At 52.7% G+C, this 16,626-nt stretch overlaps 1 protein-coding gene across 1 annotated transcript in view; it reads right to left on the bottom strand.

The window, feature by feature from the left end:
- Positions 1–16,326, bottom strand: part of LRRC38 (leucine rich repeat containing 38) — a 35,953-nt gene extending 19,627 nt beyond the window's left edge. The window contains exon 1 of the mRNA XM_005690878.3: positions 15,041–16,326. Within this exon, the coding sequence (XP_005690935.2) occupies positions 15,041–15,686 (646 nt within the window). The 5' untranslated portion in view covers positions 15,687–16,326. The remainder of the gene's footprint in view (positions 1–15,040) is intronic.

Raw genomic sequence — 16,626 nt, 5'->3', positions numbered from 1 at the left:
AAGCTGGTGGCATATACAGGGGGCATTCCTGCTGCATCTGGAAGCTCGGATTATGTGGGCTTGGGGGAGAGCCCCAAAAGACCAGTATCCTGGTTCAAAGGGAGCTGAACATGAATTGACATGGCGTTGATGTTGTTGCTGCTGTTTAGTCACTAATTCATGTCCAGTTCTTTGTAACCCCATGGACTGTAGCCCTGCCAGGCTCCTCTGTCCATGGGATTTTCCAGGCAAGAATATTGCAGTGGGTTGCCATTTCCTTCTCCAGGAGATCTTCCTGACCCAGGGATCGAACTCATGTTTCCTGCATTGGCAGGTGGATTCTTTACCACTAAGCCACCTGAACTGGACATACATGATACATTTTAGAAACCAGTTCTGATAGTTGGCAAGTGATCTGGTTTCCTACAGTGACTGGCATGAGCAGAGCCAGACCTGCAATAAGCAAGGGGCTAGGGGCTCTGAATTTCTCTCCAGCTGCACGACTTAAAAACTTTGTCTATTTAGGTTCAGAAAGAAGCATGGGCGAGGAAGGGAAAAAAAGAAAGGTGGAGCAATTGGTCCAGCCATCAAGACAGACACAGTCACTGGACTTCCAGCATGCTGGAGCTTCCTTCAAGACATGCTTCTCTAGCCAGAGAACCAGGAGAAAATGAAAACAACCTCAGAAAGCCAGATTCAGAGGACTGAAGCACCGTGGGCAGAAATCTCACCCATTCCTTAATGCTCCCTTTAGCACCACCGACAAGTGGTCATTTGGTCTCTGCTTGAATGCCTCTAAGGATGGCAACTTCACTCTCTACCCAGGCAGCCCATTTGCAGAGCCCTAACAGCTAGCTCTTCCTCCTTACAGTGCATCAAAATCAGCCTCCTTGTAGTTTGAAGCCACAGGTCCATCTTCTGAGGCCAAAACAAGTCTCCTACATTGCATGACAGCTCCTCAAACATCTGACAATAGGGATTATGTCCTTCCACATCTCTCCTTAGTTAAATATCCATTTTCCTATGTCAACATGGTCTTGCTGTCCAAATACAAAGACTATCTGGCATCTTGTAAGAGACAGGAAGCCCAGGTAAGTGCTCAGAAGCAGTAATTTGATGAGGCCTGGGGCTCTGACCTTCCCACCAGGCCTCCTCCACCTGAGCATCCCCGTGTCTGGAATTCTATGCAGACTATGCCTCCGTGGTAAGCAGAGGTCCCTTCCTTCTGCCTTTACTGTGTCTATTCCTGGTTAACTCACAAATCACTAATATGTTGATGAGAATCAGTTTTCCAAACTAGTTCATCTAAATAAGAGGGTGATCCTAGAGACTGCCTCCTCTCTGCTCTTCTCCCCTTTGCCTGGTGTTAGCACCCATCAATGAGCCATTCATTCATTCAGCAAACACATACTGAAGGGAACTTTCCAGGTGATCCAGCTCTTATGACTCCACACTCCCAATGCAGAGGGCACGAGTTTGATCCCTGGTCAGGGAACTAAGATTCCACATGTCACACAGCACAGCCAAAAAAATAAAAAACATATTGAGTACCTAATACATGCCAGCCTTGGAGTAAAAACAGTGGAAAAAATAATTTGTGACTACAATTTAGTGAGGGGAAACGCACAGACCACAAGGCAATCAGTAAGATGTGTTATGCAGCAGGAGGTGACAGGTGTAATAAAGAAAAAGGAGAGTAGGGAGAGAAAAATAGCTGGAGGTGGCAGGTCTCAGAGCTCACTGGGGCTGGGAGGAAAGGCTCCATGAGCATTTGAGCAAGCAGCTAAAAGGAGCCAGGGGGAACATCATGTGGACATCAGGACAAGGGCAGTCCAGGTGGAGGGAACAGCAAGGCTTTGAGGTAGGAATATGCCTGTGACGTTTGGGAAACAACACGAGGTCTGGGTGCCTGGACTAGAGTGAATGAAAGAGAGTAGTAGGAAATGAGGCCAGAAAGAAAGGAGGTCAGATTGCAGAGAGGGTGGGGAAGCCCTTGGAAGAAACTTGGCTTCTAATCTCAGCAACATGGGAGTTACTGGAGAGTTCTGAGCGGAGGAAAGACACAACTTGATATCTGTCTGGCAAGCAGGGAGGTGTCATTGTTCCAGATAAAGTCTCAGAAGAGCCTAAAATAGGAGGTGAACTTGTTTTCAACAGGGTTTCAACTAGGAAAAGGAGTACGTCAAGGCTGTATATTGTCACCCTGCTTATTTAACTTATATGCAGAGTACATCATGAGAAACGCTGGACTAGAAGAAACACAAGCTGGAATCAAGATTGCTGGGAGAAATATCAATAACCCCAGATATGCAGATGACACTACCCTTATGGCAGAAAGTGAAGACGAACTAAAAAGCCTCCTGATGAAAGTGAAGGAGGAGAGTAAAAAAGTTGGCTTAAAGCTCAACATTCAGAAAACTAAGATCATGGCATCCGGTCCCATCACTTCATGGGAAATAGATAGGGAAACAGCAGAAACAGTGTCAGACTTTTATTTGGGGGGGCTCCAAAATCACTGCAGATAGTGATTGCAGCCATGAAATTAAAAGACGCTTACTCCTTGGAAGAAAAGTTATGACCAACCGAGACAGCATATTCGAAAGCAAAGACATTACTTTGCCGACTAAGGTCCGTCTAGTCAAGGCTATGGTTTTTCCTGTGGTCATGTATGGATGTGAGAGTTGGACTGTGAAGAAGGCTGAGCGCTGAAGAATTGATGCGTTTGAACTGTGGTGTTGGAGAAGAGTCTTGAGAGTCCCTTGGACTGCAAGGAGATCCAACCAATCCATTCTGAAGGAGATCAGCCCTGGGATTTCTTTGGAAGGAATGATGTTAAAGCTGAAACTCCAGTACTTTGGCCACCTCATGCAAAGAGCTGACTCACTGGAAAAGACCCTGATGCTGGGAGGGATTGGGGGCAGGAGGAGAAGGGGTCGACAGAGGATGAGATGGCTGGACGGCATCACTGACTCGATGGACGTGAGTCTGAGTAAACTCCAGGAGTTGGTGATGGACAGGGAGGCCTGGCGTGCTGCGATTCATGGGGTGGCAAAGAGTCAGACACGACTGAGTGACTGAACTGAACTGAACTCTGACTTCCACTAATACACTCAAGTCACCTTTGATTCAGCCAAGGTAAGATTCTGAGTTAGCGAGGCTCACTGAGTTTGGTTCTAAGCTAAAGCAGGAGCTGTGGACAAGAGAGTGGGTTTGTGCCTAAGGGACCTGGTTCTGACATGAGATTTGAGAAGTCATAGAATGTTTAGTGACAAAGACCCCGGCTCATCTCTCCCTCTGTCACTTCTTGGCTGGTGACCTCAGCCAAGTTACGTTAACCCATCTGTGCCTTGATGTTCTCATCTGTAAAATGGGGTAAGCCTGGCACTGACCACTTTGAAAGACACTAGTATACTTAGAGCTATACTATCCACTACAGTGGCCACCAGCCACGTGTTGAGAAACTGATCGCAGCTAGTCTGGACTGAGATGTGCTGTAAGTATAAAACACACCCAGATTTTAAAGACTTTGTGTGAAATAAAGAATGGGAAAATAGCTCATGAATGAGTTTTCTTTTGATTACAAGTTGAAAGTATAACATTTTGGATATGTTGGATTAAATAAAATACCACTCAATTGTATCTGCAATGACCCCTGTATTCATCATGATTTTTACATTCTATATTTTATTTAGCTTTGGCATCTTGGGGCCTTGCCACTTGGGGAAGGACTGTCGCTCCCAGTGCTGGCCAGTTCCTAAATCCTTGCCAATGAGCACACTCTTGATATGCAAACCTACCAACCCCAGTTGATATCCCACCCACCTCTTTTGATCAGATTCTTGCAATCCCAGACTCTTATCTTCCTGCCCTAAAACACTGCAGGGCCAGGTACTAGATAGCTAGGGATCATCCTTTTAATGAGAGTTTCCTGAAATTACTCAAACTAGCCAACCTTAAACCTGCCTCCTCTGCTTACCCACCCCCCCCACCCATTCCTTCCTGCAAAAACCACCATAAAGACCCTCATCTGTCTTTCTTTTTACCTCATCTGCCTCCTGACCATCCCTGCTGCTTCCCCATGTGACCCTGCAAGGCTTCCATTTCTCCTGTTTCTAGACATCTGTGAGTATAAACCTTCATCCTTAGAGACAGTCATTTCAGGGGTCTTTCATGGCAAGGCAGTGGTTAAGATTCTGTTCTTCCAATGCCGGGAGCATAGGCTCAATCCCTGGTTGGGGAAGTAAGATTCCACATGCCGCACAGACAAAATAAATAAATAGCACCTAATTCTGGTTTTAAGACTCAAAAAAATCTAAGTAGCTTTCCGTGAGTAATTTTAAGACTATCAGGTTCCTCCATCCATGGGATTTTCCAGGCAAGAATGCTGGAGTGGCTTGCCATTTCCTTCTCCAATACATAATATAGCACATGGGGAAAAAGCAAAGTAAAAAAAAATAAAAGACAGTCATATCCATGTCTGCACACCCCCATTTTTTCCTAAAGCCCTTTTACATTAGGATTTCCTGATGCTCCTGACAAACCTCAGGGTTACAGATGAAGGAACCACATACCAGACAAGTTAGATGACCTGCCCAGGTCAAGGACATGGCAGCAGGTGTCCTGACCTTCAGCTCTAAGTCCTCAGGCCCTGAACAGGACCATGTGACATCTTCGTTTCTGATGCAGATAATCATTCATGATTCTCTGTGCTTAGTTGCTCAGTTGTGTCCAACTCTTTGCAACCCCACAGACTGTAGCCTGCCAGGCTCCTCTGTCCATGGGGATTCTCCAGCCAAGAATACTGGAGTGGGTTGCCACACCCTTCTCCAGGGGATCTTCCCAACCCAGGGATCGAACCCAGGGCTCACTCACTGCAGGTGGACTCTTTACCATCTGAGCCACCAGGGAAGCTTATGTTAAAAAGAGATATCATCCCCTTGGTGTTTTGTGAAAAAGCAATGCCATTCTTTCTAATAATGTGGTGGGGGCAGAAGAGAACATACTCTTGTACCTGCTGATTTGAAAGAGAGCTGCCAGGGTGGTGGGGCCAGTGTCAAGGGAGCCCGCCCAGGAGACCTTTGCTGGATGCTGGGGACAAGGGGCTGTCAGACCTTCTCATTCCATGACCTGGAGGAGGCTGGCTGGAGAGGGTGCAGAGGCAGCCAGAATCAGAGCTAGAAGAAGCCTTCCAGGTCATCCAGCCCCCGGGTCTGCAGCTGACAGAGGAACTCAGACACCACTACGTTCTGGGGAGTCTAGTCAGTGCAGAGCTCCAAGTTCTTTCTAATGTGCTTGTGGTTCTCCTTATATCCCACCTCCTCTGAGGACTCCCACCCACAGCCCCCGGGGGCATCTGGGGTCACTGTTCATTATCGAGAGCAACTGAGAAAGAGGATGCGACTCAGGTGGACTGCTGGCCAACAAAGCAGTAGAGACAGGAACCAAATTCCGAGATCTCTGGTTTGGGTTCATGTCTGAGAAGCTGCCCCTTAATCCTGAGTGGCCCGCAGCTCCTCTGAGGTCCTGACTCCTGCCTCTGGCATTTATCCCCATGGCCAACATGGAGGATGAAGGAGATAAGGCACTGGGGGCTCTTTGTTGGGCACCTTCTGAAGCAGAGGAGACAGGCTGAGAGCCCCTGGGAGGACGTGCTGTGAACACACGGCTAATGTCCATCTGCATGGATTGTGGACATCTGGGATTTAACAGGCAATGCTTAAATCCAGGGGGATTTGTAAGCCTGTTTGTCCACATTTCTATGAACTGGATAAGGAAGAAAACAACAGCTTCTATGTGCGGTGCTGGAGGAAGCTGTACTCTGAGCATCTTCATATGATGTCACTCGAGGTCAAAGGGCAGATGCTATCACCCGCATTTGACAGAGGGGACACCAGGGCCCAGGATCAGCTCACAGGAAGCCCGGCCAGAGTCATGCATGCCTAGCTCCATGCCTAGTGGGTGGTCTGCCCAGCCCCCATCCCTAAGCTCCGCTCCCCAGAGCCTCCTCTCAGATCTGGAAATTGGAACCAGGACAGCACAATCTCGCCTGGCCTCAGCTGGTCCCATGAATGGAGCAGCATATTATTTTGTCACATGCATGGAAAAAACTGAGAAAGCCTATTAATATATAAAGAGGAGACTAAAAGACGATGTGCGCACAGGGACCTCTGCTCAATGTTACATGCCAGTCTGGATGGGAGGGGAGTTTGGGGGAGAATGGATACACATATATGTATGGCTGAGTCTCTTTGCTGTCACCTGAAATTATCACAACATTGTTAACCGGCCACGTGTGCATGTGTGCTAAGTCACTTCAGTCGTGTCCAATTCTTTGAGACGCTATGGACTGTAGCCCCCCAGGCTCCTCTGTCCATGGGATTCGCCAGAGTGGGTTGCCATGCCCTCCCCCAGAGGATCTTCCCAATCCAGGGATCAAACCTGTATCTCCTGCAGGTCCTGCATTGCAGGCAGACTCTTTACCTCTGAGCCACCAGGGAAGCCCTGAATCGGCTACACGCGACTATAAAATAGAAAGTTAAAGAGAGATGGTGTGAGAAGCAGAGAGTGAAAGAGGGAGGCGCTGTGTTCCCTGCAGCCTCCTAGGTCTCACCCGCCAGCTCCCTGGGCCTGACTGTTTAGGACTGTGGGCTCCTGGCGACACACCCACATCTTTACAAGACACCTTTCTGTTTGCTTGCGCCAGATGAAGCAGGTTTCCGATTCAGCAGGGTAAACGGATCTGTGGTCTCGGTGTCCTGAACCCTCTCCCCCAGCCACTCACACTGCACCTCGCCAGGGCAGAGGCTCACAGACTCCCCGGACGAAGGCGGCCCCACTCTCTTGCCAGCACTGCTCTCACAGATGGGGTAGGTGCAGCTGGCCCCCTCCCTCCTTCACAGCAACCACCTGAGGGTTTGAGCAGGATCTGCTAATGGAGCCCAGAGAACCCCCACTCCAGGCCTCTGCCCCTGCTGAAAGGTGATCTGGGTGTCTTTGGCTGACCACAGGCGGGCGGGGGGGGTGGCGGGGGTAAAAGCCAAGGGCAGTGATGTTGGCCTGTCCCCTGATGGCCCTTGTGACAGAGGCCCCAGGAGTGTGCGTTCGTCCACTTGCACATGCCCGCGGCCCCTCAGAGACCCTTCTATGCTGGGCAAGGCCCAGTTCCTGGGGACACTGCAGGGAACGTGTGACTCTGGAGCTCACGCTTCTAGAGCAACAAGACTTGTGACCAAGATAATGTGGACTCTACGAGCGCGATGCCACAGACACAAGGAGATACGACGACAGTGAGTGGGCTGGGGATGGTGCTGTTTGGGTGGGGTGATCAGGGAAGGCCTCTCTGAGAAGGGGACATCTCATGGGGACCTGATAATGAGGGAGACACAGCCATGGGAAGGTGGGACCGTCTCAGCAGGCGAGAAAGCCATAATTTAGGAGGTCCTGGTTGGTCACCAGCACCTGCTCTGTTCCCAGGACAGAGGAAGGCTGGTGTGGCTGGGCTGTGGATGGACCCTCTCAGGACACAGGAAGGAGCTGGTTTGTTCCAAGTGCAATGCAAGCCATCAGAAGGTTTCCCAATACGTCACTTAGTGCACCAACTGCTGGGGGTTCAAGGAGAAAAAGAAACACTTTGTGCCCTCAAAACCGGCCAGACCTGCAAACTGGCAGCTCGAGCAGTGATCGTGGAGGTGACACAGGATCCAATCAGGCTGCACGGGCCAGCCTCCCAGTGCAGCCTCGAGGCCCAGAGGGCTGGAGGCTGGAAGGTTAAGTGGGAGCCAGAAAGGCAGAGAAGTAGAGATGAGGATGGGAAGGTGGGGGGTGGGGTTGGGGGGAGAATTGGGGAAGTGGCTGGCACAGCTTGGCGAAGACCTGAGGGCAGGAGCCCAGAACAGTCCCAGGACTGGAGTGATACACTCTGCTGTGATCTTACAGTGATGGTGTTCAGGATACAATTTGACTCAAGTAACCACGAACACACCCGATTCCAGGTCTTCATGACAACCAGCCTACATGGAGGTCCTTCTGGGCCACCATCACACCGCCAGCCTGGTGGTGACAAGACCGGCCAAGCACCTCCTTCTCAGCTACATCGGGGACCACAGGATTCTGAGACAGAGGGCAATGGACAGCCACTTGGCTGAAAGCCTAAATCTTGCGGGATCTGAGACAGCTGGCAGCTGGCCAGCTTCAGGTGACAGTGCCACCAGCCTCTCCAGAACAGACTGCCAACTGCTCCCCTAGAGCTGTCCATGCCAGGCAAAGAGGCAGGTCCTCTGACCCACTGGCCCAGCAATGAGGTTGCCCTTTGAGTTAATTGATAGAGCACCCCAACTTCCCAGGTGGCTCAGAAGTAAAGAATCAGCCTGTGTTGCAGGAGACGCAAGGTCAATCCCTGGGGCGGGAAGATTCCCCGGGAAGAGAATGGCAACCCACTCCAGTATTCTTGCCTGGAAAATCCCATGGACAGAGGAGCCTGGCGGGCTACAGTCCATGGGCTTACAAAGACTCAGACATGACTTAGTAACTAAAGAGCAACAGCAGCAGGATGAAGGTGTCGTTTCCAGAAAGATCCAGCATTTGGGACAGAGCAGCAGGACTGGGTGGGGCGCTCCAGCAAGAAAAGAGACAAGGGGTTGTCTTGGGTCATGTCTACAGCCGACTCTCCCTGGAACTCCAGAGCGCAGTGCCCATAAAAGCTGACACCCAGCCAGGACACTGGGGATGCTGAAAGGTGACACTGAGGACTCAACTCTAATTAAGAGACAAGTTAGAAATACAAGCGCCTGTGGCACCAGGACACGTACAGACCTGTCAACAGCGGGAGGCAGGCCACTTGAAAGAGCGTGTGAGACCTCGATCTACGTCTGCCAGGAACGTGGTTCTCTTAGGTGTATAAGCACAAGGGAAATATGCACTCTGTGTGTGTCTGCTAAGTCGCTTCAGTCGCGTCCAACTCTTTGCCACCCCATGGCCTGTAGCCCGCCAGGCTCCTCTGTCCATGGGATTCTCCAGAGTGGGTTGCCATGCCCTCCTCCAGGGGATCTTCCCAACCAGGGATCAAACCTGCGTCTCATGTCTCCTGCATTGGCAGGCAGGTTCTTAACCACTAGCGTCACTTGGGAAGCCCCAGTAAGATGTGTGTATGTATGCTTAGTCTCAGTTGTGTCCGACTCTTTGCGACCCCATAGACTGTAGCCCAGCAGGCTCCTCTGTCCATAGGAATTCCCAGGTAAGATTATTGAAGTGGGTTGCTTTTCCTACTCCAGAGGATCTTCCCAACCCAGGGATCAAACCTGCATCTCCTGTCTCCTGCACTGGCTTACAGATTCTTTACCACTGAGCCATGATTCCTCATACCCAGTGGCCTTTCCTGCCCAAGGCTCCAGGAGCAAGGCTGGGTCACATGGGATGAACTGTGAGCCCAGAACCCCAGGCTTCCTAGGTGCTCTTACCCCCTCCCTACCACACAGAGACTGCGGCCCCTGGATTCTAGCAGTGAGGTCTCTGGAGGGGCCTGATCTTCCCAGGCCTCAGCTTCCTAACCTTTAAGACACAGACCATCTTCCCTTCCCTTGAAACCATAGAATTTTAGAGTTGGAAGGAACCTTAAAATCCTCCCACTCACATGCCTTTGTTTATAAAAGAAAAATCTGAGGCACAGAGAGACAGGAAAGTCCTACAACGTCACACAGCATTTCCACAGCTGCAGCACAAAGCCTGCTCCCTCCAGCAGCGGTTTTCGAGCTTAGAGAGCGTGTGCACTGCAAGCCCCTTTCAGGGAATGTTGTTGTTTAGTCACTAAGTCATGTCCAATTCTTCTGCAACCCCATATACTGTAGCCTGCCAAGCTTCTCTGTCCATGGGGATTATCCAGGCAAGAATACTGGAGTGGGTTGCCATTTTCTTCTCCAGGGGATCTTCCTGACCCTGTAATCAAACCCAGTTCTCCAACACTGCAGGGTGATTCTTTACCACTGAGCCACCTGGGAAGCCCTTCAGGAGGTGGCAGCACCTAAAATGCAGATGCCCAGGCCTCGTGCACCAGGCCAACATTCAGTGGGTCTGGGGGCCCAGGAATCTGCATGTCAAACAAACTCCCCAGGGATCAGCACACAGAGGCTCCTCACCACCTGTGTGTTTCCATTTCCAACCACCTCGTTGGGCTGCTGTGAACAGAAGACAAGGGGAGGGACTGAAGGGCTTTAAAGATCACCATCTCCCAAGAAGGGTGCTGTCCTGCCACTTCCCTGTCTCCCTGTCTCCCTTCTCTCCCTCTCTACCCCACTGTCACCTGAGTGAGTTCCCATGTCTGTATCTTCCAGGTCCGGAGCTCCTTTGAGTCTGCAGGTGGACTCAAAGAAGGATGGTCACTGTCCCCTTGAGGGCACAGTGTCCTACCTGGCCCAGAACCTACTGGCTCCTGGGAGAACCACCAGACCTGGAGCGGAATCTGGGGCTGGAAGGGCAGCCAGCTGTCCCCCAGGGGAGTCAGGGATGGTAGAATAGAGCAGGCACTCTTCCTGCCCTCCTGTTCTAGGCCATCACAAAGAGTTAGGAGTGGAGTCAGACACCCCTGAGTGCGTGCTTATATCAGCCACTAACAACGTGAACTTGTGCAAACCACTTCTTTTCTTTGCACCTCACACCCAGTGGCCAGTTGAGGGTAAAGGTAACTTGCCAGGCACGGGTATTTTATTTAAAAAAAGACAGCCCTGGTAAACCACAAACTGCTACCACAAGGTAGTGAAAGTGAAAGTTGCTCAGTCGTGTCTGTCTCTTTGCCACCCCACGGACTATACAGTCCATGGGATTCTCCAGGCCAGAATACAGAGTGGGTAGCCTTTCCCTTCTCCAGGGGATCTTCCCAACCCAGGGATCAAACCCAGGTCTCCCTCACTGCAGGCGGATTCTTTACCAGCTGAGCCACAAGGGAAGCCCAAGAATACTGGAGTGGGTAGCCTATCCCTTCTCCAGGGAATCTTCCCAACCCAGGAATCGAACCGGGGTCTCCTGCATTGCAGGTGAATTCTTTACCAGCTAAGCTATAAGGGAAGCCGATTGATAAAACACAGGATGGCCAGTGACGTGAATTTCAAAAAACAACAAATAATTCTATGTGTGCAAATATCCCAAATGTTGCACAGGACATACTTATACTAAAATGTTATGCATTGTTTACCTGAAATTCAGAGTGAATTAGCATCCTGGGATTTTGTTTGTTTTCTTGCTTGGGGTTTGTTTGCTTGCTTGTTGTTGCCAAGTTGGCCGGTGAGCCTTCCTTCAGATCCAGCCCCGGCAGGGCGGCTCCCCCAGACCCCTCTGCCCCTGAAAGCAGAGCCCTGCAGGAGTCTGCACAGAGGGGACCGGCCGACTCCATGGTGTTCCACCAGTGACCAAGCGCTCCCATCCGCGCAGAGGTTCACCTGGCAGGCATCATGTTTTTGCGCTGTCAGAGCTTGTCAAGGTCACTGGTTCTGCCTGGTTTGTTTTTCTGGAGGAGGAAGGGGTGGAGGAGGTGATGGCAAGGGCTTTGCTGGGAGGTGGACAGGTCTCTGCTGTTTCCTCTGAATTCTCCTACTTAGGCCCTACCTAGAAACCCCTAGAGGCTGTGCCCCAAGGCGCCTAGTTTCCTTGGCAGGAAGTGAATGGACTCCAACTTTCAGGAGGCCAGGAGCCAAGAGGTCCTGATCCACCCCCCTTCATCTGTATTTAACTCTCTGTATGACCTTGGGCAAGTCACTCCCATCAGCTCTCCAGGCCTTCTGGACAAAACAGGGTAATAACAGTATTAATGCTTATTGGTAGTTCCCTATCAGGCACTGTTCTAAGTACCTTGTAGATCCATAGTTCCCAATCTTTTTGACACCAGGGACCAGTCTCACGGAAGACAATTTATCCACAGACGAGAGGGCACGGGATGGGGTGGTTTGGGGATGATTCAAGCGCATTTACATTTATTGTGAGCTTTATTTCTATTATTATGACATCAGTTCCACTTCAGATCATCGGGCATTAGATCCCCGAGGCTGGGGACCCTGTTATAGAGGCTACCTTTCTCACCCTCCCCACAGCCCTGCGAGGTGGGAGCTAGCATGATTCGCATTTTACAGGAGAGGAAACTGGAAGGCAGAAGCGCACACAGCTAGCAAGAGGGAGAGACAGCATCTGAGCCAAGCAGGTCTGGGCTGGAGCCTGCGCTCTCAGCCCCTCACCAGACGCCTCGGAAATGTGAGAGGCCCGAATGCATGAGGAGAAGGGAAAGGAACTATTCGTGCCTGACCATCACCTACTCCTTGCTAAAATCACTGTGCCCTTGACAGAGAGGACCTCACACAACCCTCACCGCAAACCTGCTCTCGGATTCTGTTCTTCAGTCTGAAGTTAGGGCAGGGAAACGGAGGCACAGAGAGATCTGGGACTTGCCGAGGGTCACAATCAGTGTCCACATCAGAAACAGCTCTCTCACCTCAAGGCCTAGACTAGGTGCTCCACACTCACCCACCCACCCCACCCCCTGCCCCACTCTGGTTCACAGAGCTTAAGACTCTGCTCTGGCCACAGGCCACGGGCAGTGAGGTCACAGATGTTCTCGTACTTCACCCCGTGAGACGCTGGGAGCCCCCAAGCTGTCCTCCTGCCGCCTCCATCTTCCCTCCCTGAATGAGACCAACCCTCCACCGGGGCCTAGACACTCTTCCTTGCTCTGGACCCGTCCATCCTTAACCCCCAGGTCTCCATCTGGTGGCTCTTTGCTTTCCTATATTATGGACAAGAGGAAGAATAACATTTGCTCTTCTTGCGTGCTCATGGGTGCTCAGATGCCTCATTGTGTCTGACTCTGTGCAACCCCACGGACGTCAGCCCTCCAGGCTCCTCTGTCCATGGAATTTTCCAGGCAAGAATACTAGAGGGGGTTGCCATTTCCTACTTCAGGGGATTTTCCCTACCCAGGGATTGAACCCACTTCTCCCATGTAGCCTGCATTGGCAAGCAGATTCTCTACCTCTGAGCCACCTGGAAAGCCCTTTCTATTTTTACTGCTCATTCATTTACCCACATTAAGTCACTCTGATACTGACAATCACCAGTCAGACATATTGGTCAGAATTCCTGTGTGTCAATTTCACCCAGAAGAAAGAGGAGGCAGGCTCAAAGAACTTAAGTGACCTGCCCAGAGTCACTCAGCTTTTAAGCCAGATCTCCAACCTATGCCTTCCAAATTCAGGGCTCTATAGAGACCTCAGAGGTCAATTAAAGTACTTTAGAAATGAAAAAACTGAGACCCAGACAGGACACATGTCCTGGTCAAGGTCACAGCCATCCATGGCAGAAATGAGACTGAAATTCATAGCTCCTGACCCATAACACCAAGTCCTCATGTGAATAACAGTGGGAACCAATTATACTCCCTCAGCTGACAATGGGGGTTCATGATGCCAACACCACCAAGAAGCAAAGGCAGAAGCTATTAAAACCAGGGTGAACCCCCATTCCACAATGAGGTCTGCACCTGGACCTCCCTGTCTCCAGGACAGTCTTCTGGTGGGGAGGATCTGGGGAGCGAGACAGTAAATGAAGGCAAAGCGTAAAGCTGGGGGACTCTGCACCTTGCACGTCAGGTGTTTTTAGAACTTGCTGGTGTGGGAGAGCCAGCCTGGGCTGAAAGTGTCAGCTCAGGAGAGAAATGATTGCCTGGGATGTGTGTTTAGTGACAGTACGGAATGAATAAGTGAGCACAGGAATTCAGGACATAGATGAGCAGCATCCTTGAATTCTCAATAAATGGAAATACATATACATACATATATATATATATATATATATATATATATATTTCTCAAAGATAAATCCACATCAATGTCACCTTTTTTACTGTGGGTCTTAGCTCTGCTTCCTATTCTGCCAAGCCCCCAGGGGCAAGGTGGGAGGCGGAGTCTGGCTCTGAGGGCTCGCTGCTGGGACCACACTCACATGCTCACCAGTGGAAGCCTGGAATCCACTGAAGGTAAGGACAGTCCACCGGCTCAGGGCTCATCCTTATGGATGCTGGGGTCTCCTCTTCTCGGTTCTGCCTTTGCCTCCTTCCTCCTGGCCTTCACAGGGCCCCTTACCTACTGTGCCCTTATGTTCCTGTCTGCCAGCTGGGCACGTATGTCTATGTCACCAACAGAAAAAGTGCACCAGGCAAGCAAAAGGTGTCCCAGCCCAGGAGATTTTTGTTCAGCAATTTCACATCTGGGTGGAAAGCTACTGCAAATCTTTACTGCACCACTGGCTCTTTGCAGGCTGCTCTTATTCCTCACCAGGAATATTCCTTACCACTTTTAGACAGAAGAGCAAATTGGCAGCTGAGAAATCAAAACCAGCTCAGGCTCCAGAAGCTATTAGAGAGCTCTTAGAAGGAACTGGTGAGCTCTCTCTCCATGTTCAGGGTACTGAGAACGGTGCTGAGTCGCTGCTCGCACAGTAGGGAGTCTTCCACTTAGGAGGGGCCCAGAAATAAGGCACATCCATCATTGATACTGTTGTTGTTTGGTCCTGTCCAACTCTTTTGCGACCCCACGGACTCCTCTGTCCATGGGATTTCCCAGAAAAGAATACTGGAGTGGGTTGCCATTTTCTTCTCCAGGGCATCTTTCCCACCCAGAGATCAAACTTGGATTCTTTACCACTGAGCCACCTAGGCAGCCCTACATCCACCAGTGCTAGGAGCCAAAGCCCCATGAGACGATCTGGGAAACCCAGGTTCCAAACATTGTTGCAGGTAAACAAAGGGAAAAGCATAGCAACAAGGCCCAGAAAGTCCAGAGAATTCCAAATGTGTCCCTCCCCACTCTCCTTCTCTAGGAGAGTCCCGGGAAAAGTTCAGGCTGGGAACGTGCGAGGATTACACCCGAAGCAGCTCTCATTCAGGGCAGTGGCCATGAGCGACCAGGTCTCTAATGCCGGTCTCTGCCCCAGAGGGCTGCGCCGAGGCTATCCGGCTGTCACAGCCTCTCCCCAAGCTGTCCCTCCGTACCCGCCCCCCTCCCCCGCCAGCTCCCCCGCGCAGACTCACCTTTGGGCAGCTTGGACACGTTCTCCTGGATCCAGGAGAAGAGGTGGGCGAAGTCGCAGTCGCAGAGCCAGGGGTTCCCGTCGAGGCGCAGGGTGCGCAGCGCGGGGAGCGCGGTCAGGGCGGCCACGTTGAGGCTGCGCAGGTTGTTGTCATTGAGCTCCAGCACCTGCAGCGACTCCAGGGTCTCGAAGGCGGCCTCGTGCACACCAGCCAGGTTGTTGTTGGCCAGGCTTAGCTTGACCAGCCTCCCGGCCGAGCGGAAGGCGCCGGCGCCCAGCTGGGTCAGGTTGTTGTAGCTGAGGTCGAGGAACGCGAGCTTGGCCGAGCCGCTGAACGTACCTTCCTCCAGCGAGCGCAGCGAGTTGTTCCTGAAGTCCAGGTAGACCAGGTCTCCGTAGAAGATGAAGAAGTCCTCGGGGATATGCTGGATGCGGTTACCAGCCACCAGCAGTTTGCGCACGTCCAAGGGGAAGGGATCAGGCACGCTGGGCAGTCCGCGGTCGCGGCAGTCCACGGTGTGCGGGTCGGTGCAGGCGCAGCCCGCGGGGCACCCGTGACCGGGCCGGAGCAGCAGCAGGAAGCTAAAGAGCCCCAGCGCCGCGGCGGCGGCGCCGGTGGGGGCGCGGGCGGCGGCGCGGGGGCTCATGGCCTAGACCCGCGCGAACGGCGGCGGCGCGGACGCGACTCTGGGGCTGAGCCCTGGCGCGGGGCGGCTCGCGGGACCCCGGAGGCCGGGCGCGGGGAGGGCGTGCGCCCGGGAGCGCGGGGGCGACGGAGCGCAGCGTGGACCTACCCGGGGAGCCCGAGTGGCCGGGGCGGAGGTGGGGGAACGGGGGACCAGGGAGGGAGGGGCGACGGACTCGCGAAGGATTTACGCGAACAGGAAATTAACCCGCTGGAAAATCCCGGAGGAGAGGCGGGAGTGCTAAGGGTAGCGGAGTGGCCGTCGCCAAACGCGGCCCCGCCCGGGCAGCTTCTTTCCGTCACCGGGAGATAAGACCTGTCGCGCAGACTTGGCGCGGGACACTCGACGACCAAGTTCAATTCCCACGCGCCCCCAACCCCAGTGGATTTCTGAGGGCGTGTCGGGAGCGTGCCCCCACCCCCCGCCCCGAGCCCGCCAGGTGCCAAAGCGCGCTGCCCGCGCGCCACCCCTGCTGCAAACCGGAGCGCAACCTGGGTCCCTCTGGCACCTCGCCGGGTGCGATTCTGGCAGGCTCTCGCGGGGCCGTGCCCGGGTCTGCCGAGCCGGCATTGGGCGGGGCTCCAGCGGCCTCCAGGGAGCTTCAGGGTGGCTGACCTTCCTACCTCTTTTCCTCCGCCGGCACTTAACCCCTCTCACGGAGGCTGGCGGGGTCAACCGAGGCGGGAGCTGCCAGGGCCCCCGCTGTGGCCCGAAGGAAAGCCAGGGCCAGTCAGCAGTTTCCACGCTGGCCCGAGTGTGTAGGGGACCTGGCAGCCACCGGGCGCGGATCCTCTGCTGGTCTAACCAAGGCCTAACCGAGAGGCCGCCTGGCCTGGGCTCAGAGGCCCGGGTTTCCAGTTGTGTGGACCCAGTACCTGTAACTTCCTCCTCTTTGGACCCC

This window comes from Capra hircus, chromosome 16 (assembly GCF_001704415.2).
Source record: "Capra hircus breed San Clemente chromosome 16, ASM170441v1, whole genome shotgun sequence".
NCBI lineage: Eukaryota > Metazoa > Chordata > Mammalia > Artiodactyla > Bovidae > Capra > Capra hircus.
The sequence above is the reverse complement of the archived record's forward strand: the minus strand, read 5'-3'. Positions and strand labels throughout refer to the sequence as shown.